This window comes from Odontomachus brunneus, unplaced genomic scaffold (genome assembly GCF_010583005.1).
Source record: "Odontomachus brunneus isolate Ranch 3 - 2012 unplaced genomic scaffold, Obru_v1 Obru_scaffold_057, whole genome shotgun sequence".
NCBI classification, from domain to species: Eukaryota; Metazoa; Arthropoda; class Insecta; order Hymenoptera; family Formicidae; genus Odontomachus; species Odontomachus brunneus.
Window position 1 is genome coordinate 1,773,271 of NW_022639507.1, and position 26,173 is coordinate 1,799,443.

At 38.9% G+C, this 26,173-nt stretch overlaps 3 protein-coding genes across 10 annotated transcripts; 2 read left to right on the forward strand and 1 right to left on the reverse strand.

Annotated features, from left to right (window-relative positions):
* Nucleotides 1–2,804: 2,804 nt before the first annotated feature.
* On the forward strand, nucleotides 2,805–8,108 carry LOC116845780 (peptidyl-prolyl cis-trans isomerase sig-7). Of its 5 annotated transcripts, none has more exons than XM_032818858.1 (5): nucleotides 2,805–3,063; nucleotides 4,095–4,180; nucleotides 4,327–4,817; nucleotides 4,901–5,142; nucleotides 7,096–8,108. In XM_032818858.1, exons 2-5 carry the CDS (start codon nucleotides 4,111–4,113, stop codon nucleotides 7,652–7,654), a joined length of 1,362 nt encoding a protein of 453 aa, XP_032674749.1. In that variant the 5' UTR covers nucleotides 2,805–3,063; nucleotides 4,095–4,110; the 3' UTR covers nucleotides 7,655–8,108. The 5 variants fall into 5 exon arrangements, with proteins under 5 accessions (XP_032674749.1, XP_032674750.1, XP_032674751.1 ...); XM_032818859.1 differs by having other exon boundaries at nucleotides 2,816–2,866; XM_032818860.1 differs by lacking the exon at nucleotides 2,805–3,063 and adding an exon at nucleotides 3,078–3,134.
* A 2,169-nt stretch (nucleotides 8,109–10,277) lies between these two features.
* Nucleotides 10,278–20,989, forward strand: LOC116845778 (kinesin heavy chain). Of its 4 annotated transcripts, none has more exons than XR_004378328.1 (15): nucleotides 10,278–11,115; nucleotides 11,539–11,680; nucleotides 11,887–12,060; nucleotides 12,294–12,562; nucleotides 12,672–12,918; nucleotides 12,999–13,235; nucleotides 13,398–13,744; nucleotides 13,826–14,029; nucleotides 14,149–14,289; nucleotides 14,383–14,667; nucleotides 15,317–15,502; nucleotides 15,655–15,858; nucleotides 15,962–16,256; nucleotides 16,384–16,472; nucleotides 16,937–20,989. XR_004378328.1 is itself a non-coding variant. In XM_032818856.1 (14 exons), the coding sequence occupies exons 1-14, from the start codon at nucleotides 10,957–10,959 to the stop codon at nucleotides 16,957–16,959; spliced, it is 2,913 nt and encodes a 970-aa protein (XP_032674747.1). In that variant the 5' UTR covers nucleotides 10,278–10,956; the 3' UTR covers nucleotides 16,960–20,989. The 4 variants fall into 4 exon arrangements, 2 of the variants coding, with proteins under 2 accessions (XP_032674747.1, XP_032674746.1); XR_004378330.1 differs by having other exon boundaries at nucleotides 16,996–20,989; XM_032818856.1 differs by lacking the exon at nucleotides 16,384–16,472.
* A 453-nt stretch (nucleotides 20,990–21,442) lies between these two features.
* LOC116845779 lies at nucleotides 21,443–25,722 on the reverse strand. Its single transcript, XM_032818857.1, has 7 exons — nucleotides 25,421–25,722; nucleotides 25,068–25,340; nucleotides 24,815–24,932; nucleotides 24,316–24,669; nucleotides 23,913–24,179; nucleotides 23,608–23,855; nucleotides 21,443–23,474 (listed from the first exon to the last, which is right to left on the reverse strand). The coding sequence occupies exons 2-7, from the start codon at nucleotides 25,163–25,165 to the stop codon at nucleotides 22,682–22,684; spliced, it is 1,878 nt and encodes a 625-aa protein (XP_032674748.1). The 5' UTR covers nucleotides 25,166–25,340; nucleotides 25,421–25,722; the 3' UTR covers nucleotides 21,443–22,681.
* Between the last annotated feature and the right edge of the window lie 451 nt (nucleotides 25,723–26,173).

Genomic DNA, 26,173 nt, shown 5'->3' on the forward strand with positions numbered 1-26,173 from the left:
AGACATCCTGGGAAGGCTCTTGGACGTTTTTTCGGAGGGATTTGTTGTATGGGTATCCAACACAAAACAGTTTTTAAAAGAAATAGGATTGTTCAACAAAACATAAAATGCTATAAGTGCGAAAACATGACCATAAATTGATCTATGTTATTTAATCCAGCCATGTTGTCCGCTATCTTACACTGCTCTAACTTGCTCCTACCCGTTCTTTTCAGACCCATATGTATCTTTGCACTGGTCTGCACTATCTTGAACTTTCTTCAACTAGTACAGTTCCAGTGCAGCCCTAGGTTAGGTCGAAAGAACAAACCTACTACTTGATGAAGATCCAAGTCAAACGCAAGATGAGCTTGCAAAATCATTGGGAGTTGATTCGTTTGAGCCGTGCATTACGAGAAAAACGGCCGGAACGAGCAAAGACATGACAAAGTTATTCTTCTGCATGATAACGCTCGGCCTTATGTCGCAAAAGTCGTAAAAAATTATTTGGAAACACTCAAGTGGGATATTTTACCGCACCCGCCGTATTCGCCGGACATTGCTCCTTCTGATTACTGGTTGTTCCGACGGATGCAGCACGATTTGGCAGGTCACCGGTTCACTTCTTTCGCAGAAATCAAAAGTTGGCTTCTAACTTGGATCGCCTCAAAAGACGAGACCTTTTCGAGATGGAATTCGAAAATTGCCTGAGAGGTGGGAAAAAGTAGTAACCAGTGATGGACAATACTTTGATTAATCTGTTCATTCATTTTGTTCTGAAATAAATGCATTTTTGACCACAAAAAACGGACCGAACTAATTTATACTCCCAATATATATTGTTTTAACATTTTTTATATTTTTTTTCACTTGTGAAACGTTGCTGTTTTTCCACAATTTAAACAAGTTACTGATCTTTTAATCACATTATGTAACTACAATATCGAACGACTAGCGGGGGGCTACGCCCCCTGCACCACCCACGAAGCTAACCTAACCCAACCTATCGTTATATTAACCGTCAGTCATTGTTTATTAAAGTGTTCAACTTTATTTCTTAATAATTTTTTAATAAACAATGACTAACGGCTAATGTGACGATAGGTTTGGTTAAGTTAGTTTTGAGGGGGGGTGCAGGGGGCCCCCCGCTAGTCGTTCGATATTGCAGTTACATAATGTGATTAAAGATCAGTAACTTGTTTAAATTGTGGGAAAGCAGCAACGTTCGACAAGTGAAAAAAAAAAGTTAAAACAATATATAACTTGCATATTTTTCGGACTCTCCCGATTGATTATCAATATTGGAGTCAAAATAAATATTTTTACCAAAAGAGCTGCAAAAAGATGTCAAAATTCGATATCAAAATTATTGTACATAATTATCCGAAAAAAAACCAGGAATATTGAAATACTAGATAGTACACTGATCGTGCCTGACGGTACTTCCACAGCAGTGCTTGAGATCAATATTTCGACCAAATATATGATTTTTTAATATTTAATTAAAATTATCTGGATGACTCACAAATCTTTTTAATGATACTTCATAACTCTTTATACAAAATACAAACGATACCATACCGAACCTTTGTTTAATTTACCTCCAGTTATTATTTGCGGCTAAATACATGGTCCAAAAAAGAACAATTAATTACAAGTAATAGAATGACTCACAAATCTTTTCAATTGCATTTCAAAACTCTTCATATGAAATATAAACGATTTAAAAGAATAGTTTTCCAACCGGAGTTTTTTTCCGGTTAAATACATACGAATAAGTATCATCCTATCTTTGGGTGCTTTCCAATTGCTTAACACATCTTGACCTTTGACTATATAATCATGGACCGCTAGCGACGATTTTAATAGCATGTTCGACTAGCTTTGGGTTAACCCACTTTGGGTTATTCAGGCTACGTTTACTGATCGAACAAGTACTTATAAGCTTTATGATTGGCTAGTAGAGACTTATGACGTCATTAATCGCTCTTGGAGTGATTAACCCAGGGCCAGTTGAACACGCTATAAAGCTGGTGGCACATAGAAAAACTTAAGCAGTAAAATGTAAACAGTAAGCAAATTGACCAATCACAGTGCAGCTACAAAGAATAGGGAGCGGTGCATTTGGACACGGTGCATTTGGGCACAGCCAATCACAGCACCGTATGATTAAAGACATTTGTAGGGTCCCTTGGAACAACGACTTGTGATTGGACTGTGTCCAATTGCCCCGTGTCCAACTGATATACACCCCAAAGAATAGGCCTATAGACATCTGTGTATACTTAAATTAAAGAGGAAAATTTACACTTTTAAGTGTGTAAATTGGATTTTTAATACAATTTTTTATGCATTGTAATTTGATAAACTATAAAAAATTTGGATACCTGACGGATTTTTATATATATTTGTGTGGTATTATAAAAAATAAATGAACATTATATCCAAAAATATTTCTGTAAAATAGAGACTCTAAATTGTGAAATGTTTTTTGGATCATTTCATTATCATTGCTTTTATCAAAGTTACAATCCGTTGAATTTTATATATTGCGAAATTAATAATTTGTTATAATCGCGAATAGTACCAGCGCTTTCGAAACACTTCTCGAGGAATTGTTTCAATTGCGCCACAACAAGGAAGCGATGTGCAAGTGCTGCGATAAGCACCACCTTGCACATTCCGCATTTAGGATCTCAATTCCAAACGCATGACACCATTACCAAATATGGTAATGTTCTTGTCGCCAGGCACCCCCTCCGACAAGTCTAAAACAATACTATAAAAAAAGCGGAGAGACCGTTCGCGTCAGGCTTAACATCTCGGTCTCTCGCCGCGACATACGCGTCATACGTGACTTACGCGCGGTTCGCATATTAACTCATAAGTACGGGAGTTGTAATTAAAACACATACAAGTGTACTATTCAATAAACCTTTTTTATAATTAAGACTACAAGATCGTGGTTAAAATCTTTAACTACATTTTATCCACCGCCACACACCCTGCCGCGCCCGCATCACCGATCTCGAACTCTTTTCGTGTCCTGGCAACACGGGCACGACAAATTAAACTCCGTCATTTGTAAAAAAAAATATTAAGTTTAAAAAATATATATCTATTTTAAAGAGGAAAACAAGTTAATCAGAAATTTTGTACGATATTTTTACAATATTTATTACGTAGAAGATACTAGAAATAAAGTAAAATATCTTTCAACACAATAAAGGGACGTCTACATTGGAAGTAAGTAGTAAGAAGTAGGAACTAAGAGTAAAAAATTGACCAACCACAGTCGAATGTGAGAAGAATAATCAATTATGATTGGTCAGTTTCTTATTTTTACTTCCTACTTCTTACTGCTTACTTCCAATGTAGACGTCCCTTAAGCAAACGCATCTTAAGGGACGTCTACATTGGAAGTAAACAGTAAGAAGTAGGAAGTAAGAATAAGAAATTGACCAATCATAGTTGATTATTCTTCTCACATTCGACTGTGGTTGGTCAATTTCTTACTCTTACTTCCTACTTCTTGCTATTTACTTCCAATGTAGACGTCCCTTTATGCGTCTACAATGGCAGTAGGAGTAGTAGTAAAAAATAAGCAGTAAGTAAATTGACCAATTCCATCCTCACGATTCAAGAATAATCGATTGTGATTGGTCTATTTACTTACTGCTTATTTCTTACTACTACTCCTACTGCCATTGTAGACGACACATTAAAGGGACGTCTATATTGGAAGTAAATAGCAAGAAGTAGGAAGTAAGAGTAAGAAATTGACCAACCACAGTCGAATGTGAGAAGAATAATCAACTATGATTGGTCAATTTCTTATTCTTACTTCCTACTTCTTACTGCTTACTTCCAATATAGACGTCCCTTTAACGAAGAAGCTGTACACATAACCTCATAGTAATGGCGTAGAGCTATTCAACTGTCTAGTGTGCTCAGCCATATATTGAAACTGAAACTGAACTGTACACATAACCTCGCAAAGATTAGCGGGTTTTACGCTGAAATCACAGTTGTATTTCAGCAATAAATATGTAATATAAAGTATCAATACGCGCGTACGTACGTAGTGGTTTTGACGATATCGCTAAAAATTTTAGAAATTCGGAAAGAAATATGGCAGTGGTGATTGAAACGACAATAGGAGATTTTACTGTAGATCTCTACACCGAGCAACGTCCTCAAAGTAAATACACCATGAACACGATTGTTAACAGTTTAATTTTTAATTGTTAATAGATTAAGTGTTAAATTTATATTATATTATTTATACATTTCATTTCTCATATATATTAAGTTTATTATATCACATAATTGTGTTTGTTTCCACAGCTACACGAAACTTCCTGAAACTATGCAAGCTCAAGTACTACAACTGGAATCTCTTTCACTCGGTACAGAGCAACTTTATCGCCCAAACTGGAGATCCAACTGGCACTGGAAAAGGTGGAGAAAGTGTATATGGAATTGTGCTGGGTGAGAAGGCTCGTTACTACGAAGCTGAGCAGATGCCAAAGATCAAACACAGCAGGATAGGTCTGCTCTCCATGGTCAACTGTGGTAACAACATGTTGGGATCTCAATTCTTTATCACACTGGGTTCAGAACTTCAATCCTTGGACAATGAACATTGTGTGTTTGGTGAGATAGCGGAAGGGCTCGAAGTCATTTTGAAATTGAACGAAACCATTTGCGATGGAGATCACAGACCATATCAGGATATACGGATATCGCACACAGTTATCTTGGAGGATCCATTTGATGATCCTGTGGGATTTATGATTCCTGACAGAAGTCCTGAACCTACAAAAGAGGCTCTAATGGTAAAACTGATTATCTATGTGCAAAACTATACTTAGAAACTTTCATTGTGTTCTCCTTTTATTTTTAACAATATCTGTTTTAGAGTGACAGAATTGGAGCAGACGAAGCCATTGATGATACAACTGGCATGACCACGGAGGAAATTATGGAAATGCAGAAGGACAAGGAGGCAAAAACGAGAGCTACGATATTGGAAATCGTAGGCGACATACCGGACGCGGACATAGCTCCACCAGAGAACGTTTTGTTCGTGTGCAAATTGAACCCGGTGACTAACGACGACGACCTCGAAATTATATTCAGCCGCTTCGGAAAGATCATCGGGTACGTGAATGTTTTATTCATAATGTTAATTATATTATATCGTGTTATATATTATATTTTGTATTATTATTACAAGTTTTACATATCATATAAGGTAAGTTTTATATATCATATAAGAAGCACATTAATTGAAATTACTTAGTTTTGGAATGATAGATTGTTACATTCAAAGTACAATAAATCGAAGAGCTCCTCTTAAAATCATCCTGTTTAGCATAGTTGAATTGGTTTTAATATTATCTATAATCTTTGTTATAGAATAAGAATTGATATCTATTTAAAAAAACAACTAAAAGTAATCTTAAAAATTACAAGCGGCAGAAAAATATTTAATAATATATTACATAACTAAATTGTGCAATATTTACTTGGGTTAACTTTCACTTAACCAATATTTACGGCGTTATCGAAGTGATTTCAGTTCTGTGCTTTGCTCTGTACAATATATAAGATATATAATTTATATATTTATATATCCTATATCTTCCTTAGTAAATTTTAATAAAATTCCCTAGTAATTTCTTTCCCTAGTAATTTTTTAATAAAATATAATTTTTTAATTTTGCTGAAAATTTTTCTGAAAAAATTAATTAATTTTAATTAATTAATTTTCTGAAAAAATTAAAATACTTTCAGAAAAATTCAGAGAAAGTCATACTTCATAAAAATGAAAAAAAGTGAAAATCTCTTAATTTCTCTGAAAATTTCTCAAAAATTTTCTTTCAGAAAAACGCAGAGAAAGTCAGGAAATTGGTTGTACTTAATAGAAATAAAAAAATTTGAATTTATCTGAAAATCTCTGAAATTCTCTGAAAATTTATGAATTTTTCTGAAAATTTATGAATTTCTCTACATTTCTTAGAAACCCTGCTTTCAGAAAAAAAGATATACAAAATGTGCTTTTGAATTCTTTTAATTCTTTTAAGTCTCATACTGTATACAATCTACATAAAGAAAAACGCTCACATTTTCTTAATTACATAATGTAATTAACTTTTTACATAATGTAATTAACTTAATATAGTAGTAATTAACTTAATGTAATTAATATAATTAACTTTTCATATATTACTACAATCTTACTAAAAAATTGAAAAATCAAATTTTGTAAAAAAATTTCGTTTATTTTGATGCAAGCATTTATAAAAATTTTACTTTCCATAAAAAGACATGCAATTTTTAAAGAAAGTCATTAAATTGTCAATAAATAATTATCATAAATTTTCTGGAAAAATATCATACTCTGACATGTCAGAGAATACAAGTTGCCTTTTTCAGAAAAAGTAAAATTTTTTTCAGGAAAAGTAAGAGTTTTCTAGAGAAACCTTGTGCCAACTTTTTAGTGAAAGTCTCTGACTTTCTCTGAAAATTGTGTTTTTTGAGGAAAATATTTTTTCTAGAGTTTATTTTTTTTGTATTTTTATATCTCGGTGTAGACAAGTAAACTCTTTCAGTAAAAATAAAATTTTTTCAGAGAAAGTAAGATTCTTCCAGGAAAAGTATAAAGATTTTTTAGAAAAAACTTGTGATAATTTTTTAATGAAAATCTCCGACTTTTTCTAAAAATGATGTTTTTCAGGGAAAATAATTTTTTCTCAGTTTTTCATTTTTGTCTCATTCTTATATATCGGAGGAGGCAAATAATTTTTTTCAGGAAAAATTAGAATTTTTCAGAAAAAATAAGATTTTTCACTATAAAAGTAAAGATTTCTTAGAGAAACCTTATACAACTGTTTAATGAAAACCAGAATTTTCAGAAAAAGTCAGAAATTTTCAAACTTTTTCACTAAAAAAACTGAAAAAGTCTGAAAAATCCTTACTTTCTCTTAAGAGCCAAATTTTTAGAGAAATTCTTAAATTTTCATTTAAAAATTTTCATCATGGTACTGTACAGTATAGGATGTATAATTTATTTATATAATAATATGTGCTAATTGATTGATCCTCTTTTAGTTGTGAAGTTATAAGAGATCATCAAACGGGAGACTCCTTACAGTACGCGTTCATCGAGTTCGCCGATCGCAAGAGTTGCGAGGAAGCGTATTTCAAAATGGACAATGTTCTAATCGACGATCGGAGGATACATGTGGATTTCTCGCAGTCGGTCGCGAAGATGCGCTGGCGAGGTAAAGGAAAGGGTATCCGGTATTTCGACGAGGACAAGAAGATGAAGAAACATGAGGAGAACTTACCTCCGTCGAGGAAACGTGAGACGTCTCGCGGACGAGATCGTGACAACAGCAAAAACAGGGAAGAGAAAAGGAGGAAGGAGCACGACAAGGACAGAGATCGCGCCTCGAAACACAGGAGTCACAAGCGCAGGAAAGAAGACAAAGACGTGAGAGATAGAAGAAAGGACGACTCGCGAGACAGAAGAAAAGACGACGCGAGAGACAGGAGAAAGGACAGTGCGAGAGACAGGAGAAAGGATGATGTGAAAGATCGAAGAAAGGACGATATAAGAGACAGAAGGAAAAACGATGCAAGATCGCACTCTAAGAAAGCAAATTAAGGAATACCTTTATAAGGAATATCTTTATAATAAAGAGCATTAAAGTCTAATGCAAGTTTCTGCCAACGACGATATAAGAGACAGAAGGAAAAACGATGCGAGATCGCACTCTAAGAAAGCAAATTAAGGAATACCTTTATAAGGAATATCTTTATAATAAAGAGCATTAAAGTCTAATGCAAGTTTCTGCCAACGTCGATTAAATCTTAACTAGAGTTTAAGATTATGTTTGAATAGAATTTAAACTCAAAGGTTTAATCGTGGCGTTGTTAGAAAGACATGAGAAATGTATCGGGAACATGAACAGCTTAATTTATAGAGCAATCGCTTGGCAGATCCTAGCAATTTCCTGTGTTTCTGATATTAATTTCTCTTTATATTTTACACTTGTATATAGATTGCAAACGGGCTTCTTGAAAGAAATTAAATTTTTTTGAAAGTTAAGGAAAATTTATAAAAGTGGATAATTGTTTCTTTTGTTGTTTTTTCCAGAACCTTGAAAAAATTTACTACGGTTTAAATTTGAAACATAGATACAATACCTGTTCCTTTCTTCCTTTTTATTTCTAGACACTTGCCTTTTTTACGATTATTTATTTACTACCGATTGTTCCAACCTCTTGGTAAGCTACAGATAAATCATGTCTATCTTTGTCCAATTTGAAAAAAAACGAAGACAGACATGTGATTTTTTAGAAAGTTGAGGAAAATTTAGAAGTGGATAATTGTTTCCTCTTTGTCCTTTTTCTAGAACCTGGGCACGCATTTACTATGGTTTAAATATGAAACATAGGTACAATACCTGTTTTTTCCTCCCTTTTTACTATCAGATAGCTTATCAAGAAGTTGGAACAATCGGCTCTTAGAAGCACAAGTGTTAGGGAAATGGATAAATATGCAACATATTGATAGAAACAAAAGAAGGAAACAAGTCTTTTCCTTTCATAAATACCTATCCTTTCCGAGTATGTTATATTCCCTTATAGTCGAAGAATAAAGCTTGAGTTGATAGAATAAAAAATTGTTCAAGATACAAAATAGAAAGTGCAGAGAAATTGTGAGTTAAGATTAAGACTTTCAATGTCTGTTCTGTACAATTTGTTCAGGTTTATTACTTTCTCAAACTAATCGCAAGTTTATTCTTTCTTCTTTTTCTTATATTTAATCTTTATATACATTTTTGTGTGTAAAAAGAATATGTAATATGATATATAACAATGATGTAGAAGTAGGCAACTTGAAGTTCTCAAGTTCAGACATTGAAATTCTCGAATGGAACTGATCTGTCTATATATTCTCGAGCACAGGAACTTCTAATAATCAATAAAAGATCATAATTTCGTTGCTGCTATTTAATCCACGATCACGATACACGAATATTTAGGTACACCAGACGTCACTGATGTCTCATCCAATTGCAGCCCCGGCATTTTAGGTCGAACGCGCATTCAGATTACTCGTTAGTGTCTCGTGACCGTCGATTATAAAGAGCGCAAAATAACTTTTTCTTTATCGATTGCTTGGAAGTTCCATTGTTCCCCGAGTTCGCCGAAGATCGCTACGGGAAACATTCGGGCGCGCATCGCAAGTACACTGTAAAAGCTCGAGTCATCTACCCTCCCGACGCTTTCGCCGAGGGAAAATCGACGCGAAATCCGTCAAGATCCGCAATCTCGCGAAAACTAACATCGATTTATCGATATAGCGACGCGTCGCGTGAAATCTTCTAGGAAAAGTACGTGTCATTTCGTGTGAATCTCTCTCTTCTCTCTCTCTTTCTCTCTCTCTCTCTCTCTCGCTTGTACGCTCGCTCGCTCGCTGGCGGTCATACAACACATGACAGACAGAATATTATATACGATGAGAATGCAAAGTCTATTTATCGCGGGAAATCACGAGAACTTTTCAGACGTGCGCGCTCCTCCCGCATGCAACACACACGGCCTTTATTCCAGACGCATGCAAACTTTAATACGCCCTTTTAATACTGAGTTTCACTCTTATATACAAGCTTCATATAAGGGAAAACGTCCGGTACTCTGTCAAATCGGCACACTATCTGCTTTTGACATTTCTGCGCGGATATTATCAAATATTAAGGTGTACGGGGACGCAAAAAGAAACAATGAGATGAATAAATAACCAATAAATAATTAATAAGTCCCCATATACTTTAATTTGATGAAATCCGACTGTCAAAAACTGAGAAGTGTAATGAGTATTGCACGTTTCTGCCTATAACATCATACAAATTTACATTACAATTATTTACTTGACGTATAACGTTGCCCTAAGTTGTCTTAGGTTAAGAATAAGAAAGGCATATTCAAGGTCTCGATTGTTCCCATCGCTTGATAGGCTGACTAACAATTCAGTCGTACATCTTTGTCTAATTTCAAGAGAAAACAAGATAGACATAATTTAGGGTACCATGAAGTTGGAAAAATTGGCTCTTCTGGCGTACGACCTCGCCTCCACAAACTCGGGCGCGATCGCGCGCCGCGTTTGCGTTAACGCATCCTAGGTGTGTATAGCGTGTCGTCGTCGTCGTCGTCGTCGTCGTCGTCGCCGCTGCCACCACCACCGTCTCTCATCGATTGCGCGCGGTGCGGATCGCTCGGGAAGTTTCTCCGTTAGAGTAGGTAGCCGTGGGTAGCCGCCGCGATCGTGCGTATCGGCCGCGCTCTTGCTCGCGATCGCACGGACCTCCGCTGGGCTCGAGCACAGCATCGAGTTGGTATCCCGGCGATCGTAGCCACCCGTGGTGAGCCACGTCTGGTACCTGGTGAGGCTCGTCGTCGTGATCCGCCCCGTCGTGGGAGCGAGCGAGCGAGCGAGCTCCGTGACGGTCGCGAGAGCGTTGCGTCGGGCCGGGTTTATTGTGTCAGCCAGATCGGGCCACTTAACGGCCGCCATCTTGCTGCGCTGCGAAGGTAGAAAAGGGGCTTGTGACAGGCCTGTCGCAGTCAGTCGCGCGGAAGGAGCGAGGGACGAGGGACGGGGACGGTCGAGTCGGAGAGAGACATACGAGGAGAGCGGTTCCTTCATGCGGTACGCGCACTCATCCTGTCGTCTGTGCGCTTCAGTTCACGAGCAATCGTCAAGAGTGTTCGAGGAACGACCGAATAAAGTAGCCTGAGGGGAAAAAGAAGACAGGGTATCCGTCGCGCTGATACACCTACCTCCAGGAAGGCAGCAGGCGCGCACACATACACACGTACACACGTATTCACCCACGCGCGCACGCACGCACGCACGCACCACCGTCGCCGCCGCCGCCGCCGCCGCCTCCTTCTTTCGCGATGGCCATGGAGACGCCGAGGGAGCGTGAGATCGCCGCCGAGGATAGCATCAAGGTGGTCTGCAGGTTTCGGCCGCTCAACGACTCCGAGGAGAAGGCCGGTTCCAAATTCATCGTCAAGTTCCCGTCCGGTGCGGAGGACAATTGCATTTCCATCGGGGTATGTTCGTACTTTACCAAGCGCTCGTAGATCGTCATTTGTCGAGCCGACTATTAGCGAACGGGGGATCTCGCGAGCAACAGCTGACGGCGGCTCGAGATCGTTTTGTTCCCCCATTGTTGCATATATCGCGCGTAGATATTATATATGAGTGTATTAGAGAGTTATGATTCATCCTAGAGACTCGGAGACGTTAGAGATTGCTTAAGAGCTATGGTCTTTAAGATACGTGGAAGAGATAGGAGAAAGAATACACTGTGCTGAGAATCTCCATTACATGCATTAAACATCTGACATGAGTGCACTGAGGGCGATTAAATTGCCAATAGTTCAGTTTCTTCGGATAAACACTTTTGTGATAGGAGATTCATAGATATTTCTTGAAAATATGGGGAATGACTCAATATGATGTATTGATTTCAGGGAAAAGTATATCTTTTTGATAAAGTATTTAAGCCAAATGCTACCCAAGACAAAGTATATAATGAGGCAGCCAAGTCTATTGTCACAGATGTCCTCGCAGGATATAATGGAACTATCTTTGCGTATGGTCAAACATCTTCAGGTATCACAATTCTTGTCCAAAGAATTTTTCTTGAGAAGCGCAAAGCTGTCTGATGTACATTTGCAAACTGCAGTCACATTCTGTATCTCTTTTTTCAAAGAAGAAAGAAACAAGAAAGTAGTTGCAGATGTTTGTTGGACAGTGATCTTCTAAAACAAATATACTAACTTGCACAATTTGTTACTAAAATTTTCATATACACACAGGTAAAACGCACACGATGGAGGGAGTCATTGGTGATCCCAACAAGCAGGGCATTATCCCCAGAATTGTCAATGACATTTTCAATCACATTTATGGCATGGAAGAGAACTTAGAGTTCCATATTAAAGTGTCATACTTTGAAATTTATATGGACAAGATCCGGGATCTTCTTGATGGTGAGATTTCATTCTATCTGCCATTGGCTTTATCGCATCCCTTGGGATAAAATGACTCTATGACATCCTGTTTCTACTTTTCCAAATGTATTGATTCTCTTCAATTTCCAAATTTATTCTCTGTCCTAAAAATTTTTCTTCCGATTTTCATAGATTATACTATCTCAAAAAAAAAATGTATAAATTAAAATTCAACACAGTGGTACATCAATGAGCTTGATCTCTGATTTCAGTATCCAAGGTTAACTTAAGTGTGCATGAAGACAAGAATCGTGTACCATTTGTGAAGGGTGCAACTGAGCGGTTCGTTTCTAGTCCTGAGGAAGTGTTCGAGGTGATAGAAGAAGGTAAATCGAATCGGCATATCGCCGTGACCAATATGAACGAACATAGTTCGCGTTCCCATTCCGTGTTTCTCATTAACGTTAAACAAGAGAATCTGGAGAATCAGAAGAAGCTTTCTGGCAAATTGTATCTTGTCGATTTAGCCGGCTCAGAAAAGGTGAGCATAAAAGAGAGAAATAGATATGATACAATAAGAATGTAGATATAGATATGACACATAGAAACACACATAGACACTGTTTTCACATGCGCCCATATTTTACTAGGTTTCTAAAACTGGTGCTGAAGGAACGGTGCTCGACGAGGCGAAGAACATTAACAAGTCTTTGTCGGCGCTCGGTAACGTAATTTCAGCTCTGGCTGACGGCAATAAAACTCACATTCCTTACCGTGACTCTAAGTTGACGAGAATACTGCAGGAATCGTTGGGTGGTAACGCCAGGACTACGATTATCATCTGTTGCTCTCCCGCTAGCTTCAACGAGTCTGAAACAAAGTCAACTTTAGATTTCGGTACAGCTATCTTGTTTCCTTTTCTATTTTTTGAAGAGAAAATTCTGCTTTTGAATTCTTGTAGAACACGTCTGTTACAGGTAAACGCGCTAAGACCATCAAGAACGTCGTATGCGTGAATGAGGAATTAACGGCCGAAGAATGGAAACGTCGCTACGAGCGCGAGAAAGAGAAGGCAGCGAAATGGAAAGCCAAGGTGGACAAATTGGAGGCAGAGTTGTCGCGTTGGCGGCAGGGTGAGACCGTCAAGCCTGAGGAGCAAGTTAACCTGATCGAAGGACCGGAGGTTACCACACCAATCAACGTCTCCATAGAAGGTAAGGACAGGGAATTGAGCAATTCAGTAATTTACGAATTAAGACGTAAGCAATGATAAAAACATTGTAATATAATTTTTACAAATTATAAAACATAGATTTCTAGATTACATATTTTTTTAATTTGCGCGGAAAACTCTAACTATCTCTTTATTTTTGCAGGTAAACTGGATGACAGTCCAATGCCAGCGACACCCGGTGGCGGCCTTATGGCTGGTTCTCTTTCGAACGAGGAAAGACAGAAACTCGAGGAAGAACGTGAAAGATTGTACCAACAATTGGACGACAAAGATGAAGAAATCAATCAGCAATCGCAATATGTCGAGAAGCTGAAGGAGCAGATGGAGGAACAGGAAGAGCTTATCGCTAGCGCAAGGCGAGATTATGAGCAATTACAGCAGGAGATGAACCGAATACAGCAAGAGAACGAGAGCGCTAAAGAGGAGGTGAAGGAGGTGCTACAAGCGTTGGAGGAGCTTGCGGTCAATTACGACCAAAAGTCACAGGAGGTAACTATCTGTAATTATTATTTGTGAGCAAAAAACAGTCTCTTCTATATGAACGTGCAATTTATTTCACATTATGTATAGGTCGAGCTGAAGAACAAAGAACAAGAAACCATGACGGAGGAGCTCCTGGCTAAGCAAGTAGCTCTCAACAATACCGCGTCCGAGCTGCAGCAGTTGCGCGACATGTCTGCACACCAGAGGAAGCGCATCGCGGAGATGCTTGCCAACTTCCTGAAAGACTTGGGGGAGATCGGTGTGGCTATCGGTGGCGACGAGAATCTGAAAGTAAAGACATTAAATCACTGAATGAAATGAGAACATCTTTAAGTACCGTCGTTTACGGATCGTTAATTATTTATAATGTAAATATCTGGACTGTTCTCTCAACTATAATTTTATTTCAGGTTGCACCAGAGAGCAATGGCAAACTCGAGGAGGAGTTCACAGTGGCGCGGCTATTTATCAGCAAAATGAAGTCTGAAGTAAAGAACTTGGTTCAGCGGTGTCAAGGATTAGAAAGCTTTCAAGTAGACTGTAACAAGAAAGTGAGTGACCGCGTTTCGCTTTGTCGCATTAATCACGATTTCTTCCACGTGGCAATCTCTAAAATTAAACCTCATTTTACGTCAATACCTTAGGTTTCCGAATACGAGAAGGACTTGGCCGAGTGCCGACTGTTGATTTCTCAACATGAGGCTCGTATGCAAACGCTGACGGAATCGATGAAGGAAGCCGAGACGCGTAAGCGAGCCTTGGAAGAGGATGTGGACGCATTGCGTGAGGAATGTGCGAAATTGAAGGCCGCCGAGCAAGTGCAGGCGGTCACCAACAAAGAGAAGGCCGAGGAGAAGGAAGCGGCGACAAAAATGCGAGTTGCACTCGAGGAACAGATGGATCAGCTGAGAGATGCGCATCAGAAACAGGTTTCGTATCCGAGAACAACCTCCGACTATGATTTATTTCAATTTATGGGTTCACTCGACATGAGGATGTTTCGTAACAATAACTTTACAAAAATTAATGTTTAGAATTAATCTCGCGTAAATTAGCCTGAATAAGTCCGGGGGGTTAACTGAATAAAGATTGACGCTGGAGCACTGAGAACAAACGTTAGCTGTTCTGTGAATTACGTAATCCACTGTTTGCGTTACGTTCGCCGCTTAATCATCATTACTTGCTCTTCCTGCCATTAATTTCTCACTAATCATAGAGACGCGATTACACTTTTTGAAAGTTTCATTTAATTTGAAGAGAAGGAGAGCACGCTTTAATGTAACTCGTTTTCACACGGTCTATCATTGGCCGAACGCCTCTCGCAATCAATGGACTTCGATATACCAGTGACCTAGATTGCTTTGACCGGCGTTTTGAAACGGAAGTGTGAGGGATATGTGACTACGGTCACAATGATATTGAACATGTACTAATTCGATGTTATTTTAGTTTTACGTGTGTATATGTATGTGTATAATTTTAATTTATATTTTAATTTAATATATAATTTTAATTTTTAATTTCTCTAACCTACGTTAGAGAGACCTTTTTCTGATCGCGTGTTTAATTTCACTCAAGGTGGCCGCGCTTCGAGACGAACTATCCGAGAAGCAGGAACTCATCAGCGAACTGAAGGACCTGAATCAGAAATTCACTCTGGCGCACCAGCAGATGCAGGCCGACTACGAGCGGCTGAAGCAAGAGGAGGCTAACAAATCCGTCAAATTGCAGGAACTCATGCTGTTAAATGAACGTCGGGAACAAGTACGTTTTCCACACGCAAACATGTTGTGTTTTCTTGTTTCATCGTCACTCATCCGTGACGATGACTTAATCGTGAATCGCGAGAAACGACCATATACGTAACAATGATATCATACACATTTATCGTAAACTTATCATTGAATTCGTTTCAGGCAAGAAAGGATCTCAAAGGATTGGAGGATACAGTAGCCAAAGAACTTCAGACCCTGCACAATCTACGCAAGTTATTCGTTCAAGACTTACAAGCTAGAATAAAGAAGACCATTAACGCAGAAGACAACGAAGACGATGGCGGCTCACTTGCGCAGAAACAGAAGATATCCTTCTTGGAGAACAACCTGGACCAACTAACAAAGGTACGTTCCAAACTCACATACTCGATATTATCAATTGATCCATTGGATCTTCAATAATATGATCGTTAACTCACGTTTCGTTTTCTCTGATTAATCAACGCAGGTGCACAAGCAACTGGTTAGGGATAATGCCGATCTTCGTTGCGAGCTACCCAAGTTGGAAAAAAGACTGCGGGCAACGATGGAGCGCGTTAAGGCCCTGGAGACAGCATTGCGCGATGCCAAAGAGGGAGCAATGCGAGATCGTAAGCGCTACCAGTACGAGGTAGACAGAATCAAGGAGGCTGTTAGGCAAAAGAATCTGGCGCGTCGCGGACCGAGCGCGCAGATTGCGAAACCAATTCGCGCCGGTCAGCATCATTTGAGCACTGTCAACGCCATCCGAACCGGCAATCGTGGTAAGGAGTTCCCCAGTTCTCGGCTAAATGCCAGTTAAAGAGTCGTCTCTTTTTTTTCTCACTCTCTCACTCTGCAAACTTCGTCTTTATGTGTGTATATATACATACATACCATTATGTTTTTTAGATTCAATTAATTAAAAACACCTACATTGCGTCGTGGGTTTGTTCGATTTTGTACAAATGATGTCGCCGCAGGCAGCTCTGCGCTTTAGAGTAAGTGTGAGCCGTTTTTGATACAATTCTACAATTTTTCTCTGATTTCGCACGAGCTCGTTTGCAGATACTGTGATACATGGTAGCCTATCGAATGAAACGAAAAAAACGAACAAACCTCGCGACGTTTCTTCCTAAGGGAGAATTCACACTTTGGCAGAAAGCAGTCAGATACTCGCGCTGATAGAAAAATATATATTGACTGACCACCGGCGCGAGTCCTTATACCTTTTTGTTTTCCTCTTTTCTGCCTAGGTGTGAATTCTCTGTAAATTTTACGATCGACTGCTATTTTGCATGGCGAGTTAATTAGTTTAGACGTTTATTTGCGATTATTAATCACATAATTTATATAAAAATGACGACGTTGATTTCTTAAAGCGCAAGATTTGATTTGATTTATTGATGTTATTTTGAGATTTATTTGTTTCCTCTCTTTTTTTTCCATGTTCCTGATCACACAGATATGGGTAACAGCGTACAGTGATCGTGAGCATAATGCCAAAACCCTTCACTTTTACAGAAAACGAATGCAAGAACGCTTTCATCGACGAAAACAAAAGAATTCCAGCGGCTCTTATGTATAATGGATATGCATAAATGTGTTATAATTATTAAGATAAGGGCAATAGTACTACATCCGCAAGGAGAGCACCGCCAGTTCTTTTAATTAATTTTTTTTTCTTTTTTTTTTCGGAGCAAGCATGTGCTTAGGTATACATTCGTACGAGATAAGTGCATTAAGTTATATATGTATATATATATATATACACACATGTATGTGTATATATATGTACATATATATGTGTATACATATACACCAGCGCTGCATGTCCCGTCGATTTGTAAATAGTTAATTTTTATAAATTATTTAATTTATAATGTCATGCATGATTCGATAATAAAGTGGATGTCTAATCGAACGACCGATTACTCGGAGAAAGAGCCTCTCGTCTCACTCGGAATATTTATGCATATTTCGCGCAGTGTTTGTCCCTATTTAAATCATGTCCGTGTCTCAGCTTGACGTTTAAGAGTAATAATAGTAAAAATGAGAAAAAAAGCTTGCCGCAATCATTATTGATCGAATTCATAGCGAGAAACTTCAATCAGTAAGTAAAGACGAAAGAGGCGAAAAATACTTAATAGAAAACGTGTTCACACACACACACACACACACAGCGAGTTTGCACCAAACGATGATCAAGAGAACACGATCGGACATGCGGCTGTGTGCGAGTATAAGAATGATTGTGGCTTACAAGTATTCGTAATCATAAGAAATCCGTTCCCCCTCCCCCGCCCTTTGACCCCGTAACTGATAAGAATTTTGCAACGCACGGCGTTCTTTCGGCACCAACCTCGCTGGAGGGCACGCTTGATCGCCATCAAGCGTAGAATTGTCTCTCTATAGCGTCTTTCGTGGATCCACGTGCCGCCGTGCGTACAATTTAGGATGAGAAAATTTTTTAGAACATATATATTCCGGCAGGAGGAACGCTAATTTATATCACGACTGTCCCCCGCCTCCCTGTCGTCCCCTTTAATTTACTCTTTAACTCTTAGCCTTCGTAACTGTAATTTGCGCTGTCTCGTAGCGTCTTAACTTAATTTATTATCGATTCGCGCGTGTCAGAGGCTTACTTTCTCTCGCGTTAGGCTTGCGAAGCGCACAGAGCGACAACGTGAAGTCTTTTCGGTCTTTTGGTGCATTTGTTTCTTTTGAAGTTTCTTTTTTCTCGCCTCGGGTGTGAGTGTGAGTAACGAACGGATAGCTTAATTAGAGTGATGTGATCGACTGTATGTGCGTGTGTTTGCGCGCGTGTGAATGTGTGTTCGTGAGTGAGAGTGAGAGAGAGAGAGAGAGAGTGTGTGTGTGTGTGTGTGTGTGTGTGAATATGTATGTATGTATGGAGCTCCCGCTCGGCAGTTACCTGCATGTCTGGTTGTGAAAAGCCGATGATGCACGGGTTCGCTTATCATGTTCCTAAGAGAAAAGAAAAAGATAAGAGAAAAGAAAGCCCCCGCTGTCGAGAGCTGTCAGAATTTCGCTTACATGTGGCGTCGTCGTTAACCCCCTTCTTTTTTTTTTTTAGATCTTCTTTTCTCTTGCGGAGTCTGATTTTTTCGGATTCTCTCGCGTATACACATTTATACATTGCGTTATTCTCTCTCTTTTTTTCTCTATCTATCTTTTTCTCTCTTTTGACGCTCTTTTTCGAGTCGTTTATACACATAAAGATATAAAAATACAAATGTCATTTGTACATTTAATTTTTAAGGCTTGTCTAGAGTATGAGAGCTCGATAGTCTTATCGTTTGTTTAATCGAGATAAGATAAATTGCCCGATCCGCCGGGCAAGGGTTAATGATGGCCTTCACACTCGTGCATTTTAGTGTAACGCGGTATTCTATGTTTTTATAATCTCGCGTCTATCATTGTTATTCCGCGATCGCTTTTCTACCAAGGGAGTGTCTTCGAGACACTCGTTCACGCAACAATTATAATTATCGATAATTATCGCATATACTCGATGCAATTTCTCTCGGGAACCACGTTTTTCTAGAAACGATACGTTGACTCGACACGTGGGAAGTTTCGCGGCTTAATGAAAGAAACAAATACCTGTGTATCCGACGATAGATTTAGTTGCGCTTAGAATCTCTCTCGCGAGTGCGCGTCAAGAGCGAGCAGTTGAGAACACACACATACACGTCGAGGAGACCGATCGCGAGAAGGTATCCGAAGTACTTTTAACTAACTATTACTACTTCGTTTTTTTTTGCTACCTTCCGTTTCTCCTCTTTTGACTCTCTTTTGTGATATATATATATATATATATATATATATTGTAAACATATATCGAGGGTGCGCGCGCGAAGAAGAAGGGAGAAGTTGCGTTTTTGCTCATACGTAAGCAGAGACAAGTAAAAGTGTGTGGTGCATAACGAGTGCAATTATCGTTAAACTATTTTTGTCTCGGGTGTATGTAAATATATATATGTATGCGTAAATACATTGTACCGTGCGTAATGCAGTTGCGTTAGTTTCGTGGTGAACGTTTAATCCGTCGTAAAGAGAATCCCCCCGCGCCGCCTCCGTCGCTGCCGCCGCCGCCGCCGCCGCCTCCTCCGCAAAAGGTTACTTAGTGTCGTGCGTTTCGCCGTGAAGACTTGTTTATTCTCATATCGCACATAGATTAACACGCGCATTTAAACAGCGTTACGATGTTTCTCTATTTCTCTCCTCAATCTTTTGGCGACGTCTTACGACGAACGAGCGCGCGTCTCCTTTAGAACGCTGAATGTATTTTCGAATCGTGTTGCGCTAAGAAAACAACGCTAACGACGTGCTACTGTATTACTATAATCCATCGTGCTACGTTTCTTCTCGTCATGGCTCTCGAGCGCTTTTTTCCAGTAATTAAAAAAGAAAAAATAAAATCAAGTCGAATGGAGAAATTGATAATATTGTCGGCTTCTGATGAGCTGTTTCCGGATAATCAGTTCCGATCCCGGAGATCGGCATTCTCTCCTTCCCGCTTCTGTACACCCTCTTGCGATGAATCACGAAATTGCCGTTTGAAAGACCGCAGCCGACGTGTTTCGTGTTGCAGATCGCGCGCCGCACGATCGGGCTTATCCAATGATACATTTTATTATATTGTATAACGCGCTATGTATGTTTGAGCGTTAGTTGGCCGACGGATTTGACAGGCGTGGAACGAGGAAAGAGACAGAGCTGTTAGTAATATTATTTTCGTAATGTCTTCGCCGTGTCTGAAATTACATTATTATACAGTCAAAGTAGACGAGTTATAACGATACGTGCGCACCAGCCAGTCACTGTTGAAGAGGAGGTTGATCTACAATCGTAGCCTTTCTTGCGTCGACCTTGTGCGAGACGAACGAATTGTTTCTTGTTTTGTTATTCTTCAAAAAGCAAAAACGAAAATAGAAATGAGAAGTGTGCCGTCGAACGGACGAGCCCGTTTTGTCGTGAAATAATTCGGAAGATCTCGGCCAACGTTAACCGTTGCTTTCCGTACAATATAAAAACGAACGAGCGTGAAGTCGCAACGGCGATTCCGCGTGGACGAGCCGTTTTGTGCGTGTACGACGAAATCGTCGCACACATCTCGCTGCATGACATCAACAGAAAACAGAAAAATATTCGATCGCCGCAGGTTTCCCTTTATGATCTTAATCGAATTCAGATCTACCTCATCTGAAACAGCAAGTAGTACGAGATAGAAGGAAAAGAAAACCGATTATAGCGATTCTAAACATTTTTCCTAGAATTTAGACGGTAGATTTATATGCAGGGTGTAGAGAGGCTGTAGCTAACAAGGTACTATAAATTGTAATACAATATTCTCCCCTCGAATTAAAACTGTAATTTTAAGATAATTATCGTTAATAATTGTATGCGATTGTCGCGAGAGAAGACGACGATGCTTATATACATTAATGGAAGAAGAGAAAACCCAAGAAAAAGAAAAATGACACACACTAAACGACTGTATTCACATATTTATTTATTGTCGCACCGCATAGTCCCGGCAAAAGAAAAGGAAGTAATTCGAAAGAAATATATTTATAAGGTAATATACAATAAAAATATATTATACATATACACCGACGTGTGGATCCACGTGAAGTTCCGAATTAATCATCCTATCCGCGACGGACGTTGATTGAGAATTTCAAGTTGAGCAATTCACTGATTTCTTTCTCTCTCCGGGATATATATCTAATTCTACATACCGCTCGAAGTAATTAGAAGGATTATTTCAGTAAATGGACGCGTTATCTGGCAAACACTCTTAAACTATCAACTACTTATCTAGTATATCTAATATTAATGTCTAATACGTATAATTATACTTGAGCTTTTTTCCCCATTTGCCACAAGAGTTCAACATGAGCTCTCAATTATTTCGAGCGGTTTTAATTACAATTCTCAAAAGTTATGTAAGCAATATTGTAAAAAGTTTCTTGTTTCCTAGTTTTATTTCTCATCGATATAATTGTACAATATCGCAGATATCAAAACGTACGGTAATCGAGATTACGATAAGTAACATGATCATTACAAGTTTCTCAAGTGCACAGGCTAAGAAGAGGCATACACACTCTTGTCGAATAGAACAAAGTAACATCTTTCCCTTTGCGAAGTTCTCGCGATATGTACACTTGATTTCGCTGTGGTTTGGACATTTTTTTTCTCGATGCAGTTTGGAACGCAATCAATGATCCAATAAGAAAACTTAACTTCCGACGATTGATCAGGAACAAATCCTTTCTGGATCACGGACTCCGTTCCAAATCGCATCGGAAAAAGTATCCAGATTTTATTGAAAGCAAGTGTACAAATCAATGTTGTCGATGACATTCGCGTTACGGAAAACAATGGAAATCTTCAGCATTAAACGATTATTCTCACTCTTACACCTAAAATCGCATATGTACGTATTTTTTTTTGCTAAGGAACACACAAAGGATCGTTTCTCTTCGCCACACATGTAGCGCCAAGCCCGTATACGATATACACGTGCGAAGCCACGTTTCTAGATATCGAAAAACTGTAACTTACGTTCATAAAATGTAAATCTCGGGCATGTAAAAGTACCTGTGTACATCTACAAAATCCAATGTCTCTAAAGTGAACACTGGCGGATATGTTTGACGAAAAAGTATATCAGTGTATTGGCAGTGTAACATTACGTCTACTGTACGAGAGCGCAGTAAATCGGAAGATTGTAGTCGTAATTGGCAGTAATAGTCGATTGTTTGTTCTTCCCTAAAGTATTCGCGTGGCGCACATCGAATGTGAATCACACATTTGCCTCTTCCGTTCGCGTCCGGAGAACCGAAAGTTAAATCCTTACAAATACCCAAATTGAAAGATTTAACATTTCGATTTCCTCCGAAATTCGCATATATATGTACACATTATCATTTTCAAGAATTTTCGCTATCCTAATTCTCAAGAGTTAAAATCTTAAAGAGTTAACAATAGAAGATCATATGTGAAGCCAGCTTCCTTTGCTCTTCTTTTTTTTTTCAAAAACAAAACAAGAAAAAGAAAGGAAGATCACAAAGTTTGCGACGCGAGTACTCAAGTGGTCGTTAAATTCTCTTACTAACGGCGTGATAATATTAACGAAATTATAATAAACACCGGACGTGAACATCAGTTAACGTCGTTAACGCAGCAGCATGGCGCACAACACTATCATGTTCAATATCAGCGAGCCGCAGAGTAATGTGATCAGCAAACCGGGGTTCATGACTACCGTCGTGTGGCTCGGGCACACCGATATCGAGTCATTCTGGCCGGCGCTGCTAACAGCCGCGTGCTCCTGCTGAGCGTGGCTCTCCGGAACGACCGGATTGTTGCATGCTCGGACTACGGACAATTGCAATTGCGAGCAATTCCTCATCCTCGTCGTTGTCGTAGTCGCGTCATATACAGAGCAGCGAGATTGCGCGCGAGGAACCACCGAGCTGGCGAAGGACCTCACGGGATTCGCGACGTTTCCTCGCGGTGTGTAACAAGTCTGCGTGACGTCAGACACGACGGAGCAACGATCAAACTCGTGCACGGACGGCTCCCTGGACGGCGCGAAATTAGAGGAGCCGGCCGAACCAAAGCCCGAACTCTGACTGGATGAACGCGATAGCGTCGGCGCCCCGCTCACCATACCACCTTCTTGCCAATAACCGCCAGCCACCCACGAGGTCTGCGTGACCGATCGCAGCTTCGGCGGCGAGAGGATACATCGCTTGCTCGACGCGGATCGCCTGAAGAGATCGTAGGTGGTCGCACCGTATACTTTTCTCTCGAAGATCGGCGGCGTTCTCACGCTGTACCTCGGCGAGTCCTCGCTCAAGGACAGCGCGCTCAGGCCGCTCACGTTGTTGTCGAGGCAACAAGAGTAGAAGTTCGGATAGCTGTCGTTGATGCTTGTAACAGTCGTGGTTAACTTCTGCTTCGGTCTAAAAGTAAAAATGATGTGTAAAAACAGATAGAAGTCACTATTTTGAAAGCCGTCGTTATTTCGAAAAGAGAGATACATATTTTAGTGCAAGAACAGAGATAAAATTTAGAATGAATAGAAATAATACGGACACTGCTAAGTGTGACTTAATCTCGCCGTTGGATAATTTGCTCTCACTGCCTGATAATTCAACACTGCTGTTTGTCTCGTTCAAAATACTGTCGTTTTTTTTTCGATTGTCATACGGAGACTGCGTTGGCACAATGATGTCCCGTGTATGCAACTTGAGCTTTTTAAACGATATCGGTGTAGTCGATATATTTCTATTTGAATTAGGTTTTATATTCAGCAAGCCTATGAGCAATGTACATACTGATATCTGAAAACAAAACAAAATATACATTTCATGATAAAATATTTTTGCATCACATCTTACCATATGATATTGTGTAATGTGTTCCGCAGTGAGCCAGACGTTTTGCAGTGTCATTAAATTCTTGACTAGTACGAGAATAGTCATACAAAACCATAAAATTATTAATAACACGTTGGAATTCTTGTTTTTCATCGAGCTTGCCCAACAAGTACATAGGTGAACGAATAATCCACCGAATGGCAGCCATATAACGTCATGATTGTATGTGATAATTGAACAGAAAACTATCGAAATAAATCGAAAAATTGTGTCTGACTTCCCTACATTCTGCGAAAGAAATATTGAATCATTATTCATTGCAACGAATACTGTTAAAATATCAACAGGAATATTAATGGCTATATATTCACAATAATGTGATAAATTTTAATTTTATAAAACTTCTTACTTATGTACATCTTACATTGATAACTGTCTTAACTGGCTTTTGTTTGAAAAAGAGCATTTTGTAATGGGTAAGCCATACTGCCTGCTTATTCAGGACATCTCTCACTGTGTACTTGCAACTACTACACAGTGGATACTTTTTCTCCAAGTATTCCTTAAATATTTTCACCTCTGCATTGTAGAAATTTTCATTTTTGGCTTCAAAGTTTGACAGCGCCGACAATTTCAAGCTTTCTCGCTTGTTACAATCCATGCAGATATTGCTCTTTGGAACATTGGCAAAATTGTTCTGTTTAGGCAAACTGCAGTACTTTGTGCGTTTGTTAAATGTTGCATATTGTTCTGGGATTTCGTATGCATAATCATCATTCTGTAACAAATTATCAATATGTTAATTGTATAATCAAAAAAATAACTTTTTCTATAATAAAATCAAAGAGTTTGATTATGTATAACTCTAGTATAATTTGTATGATAGAAATTAGATGAAATTTCTGTAACTTTGGAGTTCTTACTTTGGAGAAACCATTGTATTGTTGGCATGAAGGACATAACCACCAATTCAGATTTCGCCTCCAAACCCTTGTATTTTCATTGCAAAACCAGCAGTTTACTTTCACAGGCCATCTTATTCTATTGAAAGTAAAATAAGAAACATATCAATATATGAAAAGTTAAAATACATGTCACTTTTAATTTAATTCTAAAAAAATTCAAACATATCCAACAATACGCAAGAATATCCAAGAATACAAAAGAATAACTTACTTTAGCTTGTAAAAGATTGTTAAGCATGTAACGAGGATTAATTGAACGGGAACCAATACAAACACACAATTCAACATAAAGTTCTGTTCGAGTTCCATTGTTTTCGTCCGGATAAAAACGTTTTAAAATCGCAAAAAACGCTCGATGTGAACAGGCAACACAAAACGTTTCTCTAAAATATATATATATATATATATATATATATAAGAATCTCCAACATCAACTATGCGCTACATCTTCAGTCAAGTGTCCAAATGGTAGATACACTATAACCTAAAAAGAAGAAAAACGCGCTTAAAAATAATCCCGCAATTACACGTTAAGTATCACCGGCGTTGCAAAGTCACACTTACGTTAACTGAGACTATTTTGAATCTTGTTAACGAATCACGTTAATTCTCTTATCGCCAAATTATCCAAGCAAATTCGATATCACACTACGCGCGGCACGTGTTGACCAACGCCGGCGTTCTGTGATTCTCTCAGGCTCCCTACATATAAACCTACGCGAAACTACATACGCCCTTTCGATTCTTAAGGTGAAGGAGCATCACACGCGATGCTCCTATATGAAGTCCTAAACTTGGAGCCAGAAAGGCGCGCTTAGAGGCCGCCATGCGCTCAGAAGAAACCCTGCGAACCTGTTCCCGTTACGCTGCACTTTCTGCTCCTCATTACTGCTAAAAAGTGCAGATTCAGTGAGCATTCACAACGCACGATCGATATTTTATGTGCATAGCGCCATCTGCATACGTTCGTATAGGTCATACTACACAGTAGGCTTTACTACGTTTCGTATGTGAAGTCATATTGATGAAAAAGAAAGAGACGTGTATTTATCTTTATATATTTTTCTTTTCTATATTTTCATTTATTTATCATATAAATTTATCGAATTATTCAAGTGTCACCTAGTGGTCGCGGTACATACTATCAAGCAATTAAAGCGACAAAGAGGGATGATACAACGCCGTCGCCGCGCGCGACTCATGATCTCTCTCTCGCACATTTGCTCGATTGGATCTTTAAAAGTTACAGGCAAACAAAAATTGTAAATTATTGAAGAAAGAAAACGTACAAATGCGAGCAGATGTTGGAAAGTTCGT